Here is a 12,527-nt window from a genome sequence, read left to right as displayed (position 1 = left end):
TCTTAACCCATCAGCAACGGTTAAAATTTTGGCAAGTTTACGTATGCACGGGCTTGTTGGCGTGCACCGGCAATTTCCCCTGTTTGCGCCCGGCTCGATTGGTAGTTTGCGAGCGACGTATAGCACCTAAAAGCTTTTATTTTGCTAAAATTTATAAAAATATAAAAATTTTGAAGGTTTACCTTCACTATAGTTGCCATTGCCTAAAATCTTTACTATATAAATGAAGCCGCTACTACTGGAGAAAAACAGCCTCCGTCCAACGAGCCTGTAGCGCGGGAATGGGCATATGATGCCCCCGGCGTTTGGTCCACAACAGCCATGGCATGTACGTACGTGACACCTGGCGCCAATGGGTTAATGATTGGTAATGGGAAAATATTGGTATTTGATGAGATTAATGCACTCTAGAGTTTTTATATATTTCATCTACAGAATGATTTATTCGCACTTAAATAATTGGTAAAATGCAAACCTAAAAATGAAACCTTAGCCTTCCTACATTTTATTTCCTAGAAGGGTGGGTGGCTACTGTACGCCCATTTTTATTAGTATTTCAGGCTAACTTGCATAGAATTAACAACTTCAGCTATGTGTGGGTAATGCGAAAAAATCACTGAGCAATATGCAGCTGATGTTTATTTCATGGTAAATACGAGGCTGCAGCAGGTGTACAGTGTAGGATTTCAGTTGTAAGAATTGTTAACATCTGAAGCATTACCCAGGGTCAAAGTGATAGTTTACCCATTAATGCTGGTATGTTTTGAAGCCAAAAACAAAAGGTTGGGTGGCTACAAAGTATGTGGGCAGAGCTTTCCGGGAGTCTGTCCCGCTGCTGCGTTGGAGCGTAAGCCCCAATACAGCATCACACTGGCGGGACGCCTGGCAATGTTTGTTTTTTCGGGTGTCTCATGTGGGACACCGTCGTGAATGGGTTAAATTTGATATATAGATGTACACCAATGTATTACATGTTGTACAACTTCAGCAACTTGCAAAGAATATACCATCAATGAAAAATTTATTGTCATTTCTCATTACAGGCAAACTATCTTGTACTATATGGCTTTGGGAAAGAAAATAATAAAATCCTGGTTATCATACTGAAAATTTAGCAATAAATCCATGAATGGTTAATTTTTATGGTCTTGGTGCACTAAACTAAGATAAATTAAAGGTGACATTTCTGTAGAAGAGAAAAAATGCTGTTCTCTGTACAAAGAGTAATGCCATAACTAAAGAGAGGATTACGGGAAGTGATGTTCCTCTTGATACTCACGAGTTTTAGGTGTATCCTATTGCCTCTAACAAGGTTTAGGCAACATTTGCTGGTAGGGATATTGGGTGCAGACCCCCCCCCCCCTCTATCAACTATCCCTGTAGGAGTGTCAGTGCCTATTAAGTAAATAAGATTTGATAATTGTTTTTAAATCCATTGTTTATGGCAGATGTTTAGCTTTCTTGATTTGATAGCACTATTAGTATGGGAAGACATTTAAATTCATTGGAAATTGCAGGTGAAACAAGCCAAACAAATATGTAAAAAAAAAAAAAAAAAAAAGTAAACCTTGGAAAATACCTTGTAACCTAATAATCATTAAATGAAAATGTCATCAGTTTTAGGAGACTAGATTTTGCTAAAGTACTGAAATACAAACCACCATAACTCGACTTAACTTGTTGGATCAGGTTGCTTGAAAATACAGGCATTGGGTTACGTAAGTGGCTGGTTGGCCCGGCAAGTGTGAACACTTGAGTGTTGAAGGCTCAATGTAATGGAATAAATGACTTAATATATCTTTTCACGTTTCCAGGTTTTGTCTTCCTAAATACAAATGTAGATTAGATGGCCTTTGCTAATGTCAAATGTGGTCAAGACTACTTCATTTGCTGCTCCTGAAGTTCTTGAATACTGTAAATTAGGACTTTGGAATTGCCGTGATGTCTTGATATATATTTTATTGTTCTATCAAAATGTATGCTGTTCATTTTTAGATCAATTCTTCCAACATCTTTTTAAATGCAACAGGAAGGATTTGTTTACAACTCTCATTTGTAAATGATTATTGGCTTTTGACACTTTCAGGTTTGATTATTGTTTGATTATTAAAATAACCTATCTATATTTCTCAAGGACACCTTAACAATGACATTCCTCTTTTTGCAGGCCGTGGTCGTAGCAATTGGCGTTCAGGGGCAGCAAACACACCCCAAAACGAAGTTCCTCCACCAGAAACTTTTTCAACAGAGAATTCGGATACTTCAGCCATGGATTTCTACTCCCAAGGACTTCCAGAACCTTCTATGGATGTAAATGTAATTTTTTTTTTATAATAATAATTATTTATATTTATTATTTATATTTATTTTTTATATTATACATTTGTTTATTATTTACTTGTATTGATTTAATTATATTTATTTAATTATGATTATTTGTTTTGTTTAAGAAGGTGAATGCAGTAGTTATAGGTCATTAAAGAAATTAAATTTTTATTAGTATTTAGATTATTTTTTTTAGTATATTCATAAGTAAATTGGAAATTCAAGGTAACCACTTCAAGAGCAAGTGCATGAATAAGGAACCCATGTGCCAGTTTTGTTATATTTTTCATCTAATATTTTTTACTCACTCTCTGCAACATTAGAAGTGCAGTATGCAACTGATCTGTCTTGGATGTATTTGCTTAAGTGTTAGTTTCCATATCAAATTATAGACTTAATTAGTATATAGTTCAACATTCCGAAGATGGATCTATAAGTGTAAGACTTTTGTTTCCTTGGATGTAAGGTTTGCACAATTAAACAAGTACTTTTGAAATTTTCCAGGTACCAGGGTCAGATAGTGATGCATCAATGCAGGAAGGTGATGTTCAGGAAACCCCCTCCAGGAAGCGACCTTGGGAGAGGGCAGGTAGGGATAATTGTCTTACATATTGTCTCAATAAAATTGGGTCAATTGTTATAATTGGGTTGGTTAGATTTAAGTTTATTTATTTTTTTTAGTAGGAAAACTCAAACCAGTGATGGGATTTTTTAAGTAATTGAATTGTTTTAAATTACATTTGTCCTATAGGTGTTATTTATATTATGTGATTACACTATGGATACTAGGTATATAAAATTGCTGATTAGATAATTTCTTCAGGAAGAATGGAGTGAATGGGTGTGAATAGGAACAAATCTTATGAAAAACTTTTTGAAGTCAGTTGCTCTAAATCTGAGTTTTTTGACATGAATGTCAGATACATTACATGCAACTTATTTAGCTTCTGTATTGAACATTAGTTAAAATCCTGTAATCAAAAGGGATATAGAATCATTGCAAGCAAATTATTGATATCCATTTGATAATTTCCGTGAATGCAGTAAACATACCAGTTGACATTTTTAGACTTTCACATATGTAAGATTACATACGTTATATTGGCTTTAGTTGTGAATAACATTCATATTTTCATTGAATGGACCATCATTACCTCTTGATGTATCCCCCCCAAAAAAAAATGCAGAACAAATCACCTATTCATTAAGTAGGCAGCTTTTAAAAAGTCAGTTTTTGGTTTTACAGTACCATTTCCTCTTTTTAGGTTCATACTCACATTCCACTTGGAAGTTTGAAAGAAACATTGATCACTGTTTAGAGGTGAAATTTATAATTAGCAGTCCTAAAGATGTAGACCCTAAAGCCATTTTCAAGAAAATGGTGCAAAGTGAGGAATAATGTTATTAGATGATGGGTGCAAGAATGAGAAGGAAATGAGTGTTGTGGTAAGTGAGGCATGGGGATTTGAAGGTATGTAAAGATAGTTTTGACAAAGCTGGCAAGTGCTGCAGAGTGAGTTTATGCAGAGGAGATTTTCTTACATAAAAGGTTGGACAAATCTACATTGGCTGTTCTTTTATGATTGTATCTAATATATGGGAGGATGTAGGATGTTAAATTAGCTGTTTGCAAATAGCTCCAAAAGTGCATATTTATCTAATTCAAATAGGTCTCTCAGACCAAACCAATTTGCTTGGTTCCTTGATTTTGGAAATGAAAGTTATTTTGAAAGCTTGTGATATTACAATGCAAGTTTTGGAAATGAAACCTTTTTCTAAAGATTTAGTTTGGCCTTGTAATACATGGTGACTAAATGCTTGTGAAGCTGTCAAAAATGAATTATGGAGGAGTGTGCTTGTACTCTGAGCCAATAGATTACAGTAATTTAGGTTTTTAACTTTTAATTTCAGTGCTATTGGTAGTGGATTTTCTGTTGATTAGTTAGTGGAAAATGCTATTATATTTTCTCAATGGTGTTTACTACAACATCCAAGTTCATTTACGATAGGTTTTATTCTCAAATATGGACCACTTGGTTAAAATCATGTAACATGCTCTGTTAATCAAAACTTCTTATGAAGCTGTTGTGATTAGTAATTATCTTAATGTGTTCTTATTTTTAGGGACTAGTAATTTTGTACACTCTGTACTACACAAGTACCGATATTTGAGGGTGGTTTGGGGGTTATACGACTTTGTTAAACCATAATGAAGTAAGGCCAAAAACATGATGTAGGTTAAAGGGTTAATTTGTTTAATAAAGTTTTTTTGTCAGCTTGCATGGAAAATGGAAGTCAGATCCATGATGGTCATTGTTAATAAATTTTATTTGATTTTCTCGATGGGGAAGCCCTTGTACATTACAGCATTCCCTTTCTTCTCATGCTTCTTTGCTTTTCTCTTTTTCCCTTATTAATGCATTCTCTTTTCAATTCTTTCGTCTTGTACTGTCTCCCAGCCTCTTGCTCTGTTCTATGCATTTATGCATTTGTATTGCCTATGTCATTTGCATAGCTGTAGGAAAGACATAGGGATATTTGCTACTTAATATTTCACAAGGAAGGTGACATGGGGATGCAAGCATGTAAAGGCTAGTATATAGGAGTATCTATTGAAAGTTGATGCTTTGTGAGGGTGTAATATATTTCCTATTTATATATATATATATAAAGGACAAATTACATGAATAATGAATGTATATTGATGTTAATATATCATTTTTTTGCATTCATGCTAATGCATGTCTGCACATTTCCTTTTGCTTTTAATGTTACATGTGTAAATTTAAGTGCAGGTATGTGGCTTATATTATATATATATATTCTATATTCTATATTCTACATTCTATGTTATATATATAATATATATATGTAATGTAGATAAATGTGCATAATATACATAGTTATAGAATAGTAAAATATATATGTATATATACATATACATTTAACACTTTGATATATGCATATATGTATATCCCTCAAAAACAGGGATGGGGAGTGGCAATACTACTTCCAGATTAAAGTGAAGTCCTTTTTCATTTTGATGCTCTTTTGCAAAAAGAGCATTTAGGATTCAGCCAAAGGGATATAGATAACATGTATATTCACATTAAGTAAATATTGTTTATTGTATATTTGTATATACTGCAAATACAATTTTCCACCTAGACAAGGATTTAAACCCACTCATTCTAGGTTACATCTAGTATAAGTGGAACTTGTTCAGCATACCCACTTACCACGGAGGAAAGTTGTACATTTGTATCAATACAGGATTGCATTATTTTACAAACTATGCAAGAAAAACACAACACAAAATAACAATGGTACTTTCAAACTTCGATTAGCCTTTGCCTACACCACCTTACATCAAAAAGCACTTTATTACTTGATGCTGCTAAGTAAACCGCTCCAACCAGCCTTCATTGCCTCTTGCAGTACTTTTTTCAAGAAATGCTGCTTAAAAAGTATGCCAGAAAGCACATCCTGTTAGTCTTTGTAGTACTAATGATTTTGTAATATTTTTTGGAAACGGTACTGCTAGAAGTGCCTATGGTAATGTTGGAGGGGTTTTCCTAGCATTTTTCAGTTTAGTACTTTTTGGTGCATAGATTAACAATTGTATTAATGTTAATATTGATATTACAGGCATATACACACACACACACACACACACACACACACACACACACACACACACACACACACACACACACACACACACACACACACACACACACAAATATAAAATATAAAATATAAAATATAAAATACACAAACACAAGCTTTTAAGTTTTTCATGTTAGAAGTTGAGTTGGTAATAACACCTGGTTGCAATTCTAAAATTTTGAAATTAAAATTGGAAATGTGTTGAATGAAAAATGTGTGATTCAAGTTCGAGGATCTTGAATGAGGCTCCAGCCACTTAGGGGAGGAGTGCGTGTGAAAATTGATGCCTGGCTTTGAACGATTTCTTAGTTTGTAGATGTCTCACTTCTTAGAAATTTGACTTTATCCAGAATATCATAATTTTTGAGTTATCAAGCTTTTTCCTAATGCTATGACTTTTATCTGATGGATTGATAATGTTGCTACACACTCAGTTTGAGATAATGTTAGAGGGAATAGGTCTAAATATATGGCCGCAAATTTCTCACAGGCTCTCTTCTTTGTTTTGACAGCGGGGTAGTTTGACGGCCGCACAAGGTTATCTTTAGTCCCATGACCTGTTATGTCTCGTCACGACATTTGTTAATTGTAGCACGCCAGAAAGCCAGTGGGGGGGAGTCATGTATAAGCAGTGATTAGTAATTGTAGCTTTATGTCATCAGTAAGTTGATGGCTTTTGAATATAATCCTGACTTATACAGGAGTCCTCCTCTGGCTGCCATGCATGAGGCTGGGTGTTTACTTAACAGTCGTAGAGACATTTTCAGAGAATTTTAATTGAAGCGAGTTGCCCACACTTGTCATGGATGTCTGACTGAGGTGGGAAGTACATAGAGTACTGAATCCTACCAAGTCATTCCAACTAAATTCATGAAAATCTGGCATGCTAACTGACTGTATACAATGGGGATTTAGGTTTCCCTGAGGGCCTTAATTGTGCTGTAAGTTATCAACCTGGTATCCTAGTTGTATTTTCTTGCCAGCTAAGGCAAGCCATTTTCTATGTCAATGGCAAGTGTGTTGCGACCTTTCAATTAATATGTGGTGGCAGGCGGCAAGACGAAGATGAAGAAAAAGAAGGTACCTGGAGCTAAAAATCTCAAGATTCGACGATATGTGCAGCCCAAAAACGCTGTCATGTGCCTCAATGAGTTACGACCAGGTGTGGCTTATACAACTGAACAGGAAGGAGGAGTTGGCCAGCCATTCTGTATCTCTGTGGAAATCACTAATGGGGTAGGTTGAAGTTATCTTGAATCATGCTGCATGTAAAAATTGATTAGAAAAACAGCAAATTTCCTTGCTTCTGTATATTATCCTGAGGTTCTTTATACGAACGTGTGAAAAAGCAATTAAGTTTTTAAGTCCTTTTCTTTTTCTCAATTAAGCTGCAAAATTTATGTATATGCAACCAAACAATGCACGTGGATTGAAAAGGAATACATTTTTTCTAACTAGTACTAAAGTTTTCAACTTGCTTTGGCTGAGTGGGGTTAATTGTGGGGGTCAGTCATACTTTGTATAATAATGTACACTAAGGAAACGTACAATAGACTATGTATGATAAATGAGGAATTTGACGATTTGAATGCTATTCTAAAAACAATTGGTTCGGTGAAAATTTTAGTTAATTTTAACATTTGTTTTTACTTATGCCTTATAGTATGTGAAATTTTAAAGCGCATATTAAATGAATATTTATTTATATGCGATTTGTATTTGTGCTTTTTTATTTGTAAGGTTATTAATAGCAAAGAACTATGTAAATGTATATATTTATTTTAAAACATCAGAACTTGAATATAAATCCTAAAATACTTTTGACTAACGGTATTTTGCATTATGACAGAATGAGACGCAGAAGTATCGTGGATTTGGTTCATCCAAGCAACTAGCTAAGCAGGCTGCAGCAGAAGCAGCGCTCATAAGTTTTGTAAAACCACCAGTAAATTCCAACCCTTCAGAAGGCCCAGAGGAGGACAAGACTCCATGGGCAACACTTGCATCTTTTGCCATCTACAAGCTTTTCAATGATTGGCGTGAAGGTCGAGTGGGCATGTGTCCCCCTCCAGCCCAGCCATATGGCGCTGCCCTGCCACCTGGTAAGCGTATTGTAATGGTTGTAGTTTAGGGTTTATACATACATATATTTTATGTATGTGTAAACCTGATTATTCATATATGCATGTATATATATTATGGATGAATATAGAAAAAATATACATTGGATTATATATCTTAGTATTTGTATCAACACAGGTGTATATATTAATATAGATGTGTATTTGTATTTAATTTTATGATTTTGTATACATGTGTATGCTATGTACACCTTGGATGTATACAAATACAAATATATAATCTTGAATGGTTATATTTCATATCTATATATACATGTATATATAAATGCAGGCAGACATATACATGTACAGATACATATTTATATACAGACATGTTTGTCCATACACAATCATGCACATACATATGCATGCACATGTATGTGTATTTATACAGGCATATATTAACACATGCATTCGTGTGTATTTGTATGGATTTATTGACACATGCATATACCTTTCCCTCCCTCATGCACTTAGTTTTTTGTATTCAGACAAGTTCATAGAGGATTTTCATGTGGATACCCTGAAAGATAGTAGTTTATTCTGGTTTGCAAAGTAGTTTATATATTGCTGTTAAGGAAAAATCTGTTTTTTGAGCTTAATTGTACTTTAAAAATCCCATCTGCTAACAAATTGTGAACTACTGATAGAATAGCATCTAAATGTCCACTTGCAAAATCTCAGTAGATTTTGATACTTTGTGTATTTATAGGTGATCTGGATAGTGCTTAGATGTGAAAATGCAACATTTTTGCAAAAAGCAAATTAACTTTTTTTTGTAATGACAGTAGTTAATGAAAAGACAACCAAATAAACTAAGTACTTCAAAATCTTGGTAAAGCAGACTTTTAATCAGTTAGTAACAGCAGAATGTGCAAGGAACCATTTAGAAATTTAGGCCTAAAAGTCTTGATTGCTATTTTTTTTTGCATGGCACAAGGTGCTTAGAAGAGCTATATTGAGCTGCCTTTAATAAAACCTTGAAATCCATGCACTGTTTGCATTGCGTCATAATGGGAGAACCCCCCCTTTTAGTAAATGTTAACAATATATTTATTGATTTGGCAGTAAAACTTTACTTTGTTACTTATCTTAATGCTAAATACTTAATATGAATAGATTTACCTATTAGAAATGTACATTTATTGATCAATGACCCAGAGGTCTTGGAAATAAGTTATAATTTATCAGGACTTAGTAGGTAAATTAGTGGATTAGTTAAGGTAAAGTAAATGAGAAGCATTTTATTGCACAACACTTAAAATTTTCTGAAAACAAGAAAAATATTCACATGAACTTTTTAATGTTGGACTTAGGATAAGCAGTAAAGCAATGTTTCAAGGAAGGATCTTTTATGTATATATATGTATATACATACATACACACACACGCATATACACCTACTTGCACACGTGGACATATTTTTACTCCATTTTTGTCTCAATATTTATGTAAATGGAACTGGAAATATATTTTGTAGTCTTTTTATACAAATTATTTTGATTTCTTATTTTGGTCATGCATTTTTCCATTTAAATATTTTTGTATAGTTGTCAGTGTTTTTATTTGAAATATTAAATTTTTTAAGCTTTGTTTTTGCAGCTGTCTAGTAATGAATGTACTATATAAAAATCTGAAGCATGGCATTGCTATTAAGATGTTTTTAGAAAATGCAAGCATTTGCATGAACATTAGTGAAGTTTTAGTTTACAATTAATAGTAACCATGTTTTATTTCGTGAGATCACCTACTGAAATGTTTTTGTTTATTTTAGAACTAACTGCCTCTGACGCCACAGGTTTCCAAGCTTTCTTGGGCCAGTCACTTGGAGGAACAGGAGGTATTAAAGATGAGTCAGGTCAAGGAACCACAACTGCATTTACTGAAGCCATTTGTGCCCATCTTGGCACAAGGGCTCTTCTTACACCTGCTGATGCCAAGGTGAGAATCAGAAATACTCATGATTTAATTTTTTTCCTGTTTTGTTTAATTGAACAGAAATGTTTAGGCGTCGTAGAGACATAACCCTCCTCATGGGTGAAGCAGTCCCTGGAGGAAGTGTAACAGCTAGTTGATGTATTCGATCCTTGATAGAAATTTTTCTTTTCATCAGGAAGCAAATTTGGCTTTACAGTCAACAGAGGCTACGAAAGTGCCAAAACCTGCAAAACAGATGCCTGAGAATGCAGCAGCTATGCATCCCGTCATGGTTCTGCATCAGATGAAGCCAGGCCTGCAGTATGCTGTAACGCAGGCTACAAAGGAGAACAAACCATATTTCACGGTTTCTGCTGATATTGATGGGAAACCATTTACAGGAGTAGGTAAGTTGACTATAAAGTGAATGAAGCAGTATTTACTGCTTTTTGATGCTGTTTACAAATATGTAAAAGGAAATGTCTATTAGCATATGTTTTATATAGTTTATTATAGTTAATATTCTCAACTGCAGCTGCTTAATTATCTTTTTTTCCATTTGCAGGTCATAACGTGAAGAAAGCGAAGTTTATTCTAGCCAAAGAAGCCATTCAGGAATTGTATGGCATTGATTCAACCTTTGAGGCTCCGGCTTAACATGAATACATCTTTTGTCTTAAGGAATATATATTTTTTTTTTAACTAATTACCATTGATTAAAGTTGGAACACTTTGTAAGTCATTGCGTGTGGTTCACTAGCTTCTGCTTGCAGTGATCTCTGTAACTTTTTGTTATTGAATGTGGTCTAATAACTACAGGGTCTCATTTTGTTCCTCCAAATTTTACCAATAGATAAAGCTATCTATTTCACAGTTGTCAATTTAGTTAGGTACAGCAGTATCTGGTTTAGTTCTTATGACTTTACCACTACATAAAAATATATTTGTTAATATTCTACCATCTGAATTAAGGAGGGCATTTTACTATTATAGCTGTACGTTAGAATTAACTGTGCATGTAAATGATGGAACTTTACACATTTACTCTGAAGCCAAAAAAATCAAATACATTCTTTACTAATTTGTTTCTGGTATTTTACTATACTGTAGTATATGTAGTTTGTGTTTAAGATCGTTTCAAAATCTGAAAGAATAAAATTGAAGACGTGTAAAGAAGTGTTTAATAGACCTATCCTATTTTATACGCATATTTCCAATAACTAGAGAGATTGCAAAATATTTAAAGTGCTTGCATAAAAAAAAAATAATGCAGGTAATGCACATATAAGTGATATGTAATAGATTTCCCAGATGAACTAGATTATCGTTATTACAAATCTTGAAAAAGTATATGTAAATTAATGTAGATCTAAGGAATCGCGTAGCTAAGTAGGCTGTAAAGAATTTAAACTCAGGGGGCTGCATCTAGGATATAAATGGACAGTAAGCCTCCGCAAATGGCAAAAAATGATAAAATGAGTTCAGGGAAAATGAAGTGTAAAGGAAGAATGTTCAGTACATGCCCATTCAAAAGCTGAGGGGTAAAGAAGAATGCTACTAATTGTCGAAAAGTGTCAATTGTCCAGAAGGTAATTTTAAATCAAATGTCCAGAAGAAGGAAAGTCCATGGGGAAAACTTACATGGACGTGCTCTCCCTCTCGTCCACCATTTTCTCATATCCCACTTCCGTTCTCTCGGCCTTTCAGGTCTTATTAAGGTTAGTTGTGGTACAAGAAATGAAATTCGTAAAGCATAATCTCGACTTGCATAGTGTCATCTTACGTGAGACCATGACTGTTTATACAAGAAATAAACGACATGCAAAACGTAACTTGCCATATAAAGAATGATCAAAACCAAGAAATGGATCAGTTCGAGAATCGAAGTCGTTTACTTCGCAAATCTAGTAATGACAAAATTGTTTAAGACCAAAAAACAAGCATATCCAAATGCATTTCAATATGAACTGAGGGAACCTGATCACTTTGATTACTCTGATTACTTATTCTCTTATTCCTTGAACTTGATTAAAGTACAATCTGCACTTCAAATTAATTTCTTTCTGACACAGTCCTGAAATGATTTAATTGCCATTAAACCCCTTTCTCTTTGCTAATCCCTACCTCGCCCTTCGAACATCTTTGCAGAACTCCCTCCCTTCACCAACCTCCCAACCTATCAGGCATTCTTACAGAATCCTACACTTTTGCTTTGACAACCTGTTCCTCAGACGTATATATATCCTTCACTTTATCTAACCCCTTACCTAAACCCACCACAGCCCCATTCACTCGACTCCTTTACCCATATTTTACCTTTCAATATTACTCTAGATGGTTGACGCATAGCAACTATCACCCTTCACTGTACTTTCCTATAGGGTTGTATGACAGATGTCTAGCACATATATTTTGCTTTTAACCATTAACCATTTGTAGAACTCTATACTTCTTCCTTAACCTTGAACTAATCACCCGTGTTATCCCTACCATAAC

The 12,527-nt window shown here is 34.2% G+C and overlaps 1 protein-coding gene across 1 annotated transcript; it reads left to right on the top strand.

Moving 5' to 3' along the window:
- Positions 1 to 2,167: 2,167 nt before the first annotated feature.
- LOC138862238 (double-stranded RNA-specific editase 1-like) lies at positions 2,168 to 11,204 on the top strand (the record flags this gene model as incomplete). The annotated part of the gene is given in 7 exon segments (XM_070123887.1): positions 2,168 to 2,316; positions 2,830 to 2,914; positions 7,046 to 7,230; positions 7,844 to 8,096; positions 9,913 to 10,055; positions 10,228 to 10,438; positions 10,597 to 11,204. Coding segments are annotated over 7 exon segments (1,118 nt in total), but the record flags the coding sequence as incomplete, so codon positions are not given.
- Between the last annotated feature and the right edge of the window lie 1,323 nt (positions 11,205 to 12,527).

Source organism: Penaeus vannamei, chromosome 1 (genome assembly GCF_042767895.1).
Source record: "Penaeus vannamei isolate JL-2024 chromosome 1, ASM4276789v1, whole genome shotgun sequence".
NCBI lineage: Eukaryota > Metazoa > Arthropoda > Malacostraca > Decapoda > Penaeidae > Penaeus > Penaeus vannamei.
Note: the sequence above shows the minus strand (reverse complement) of the source record. Positions and strands in the feature narration are given on the sequence as shown.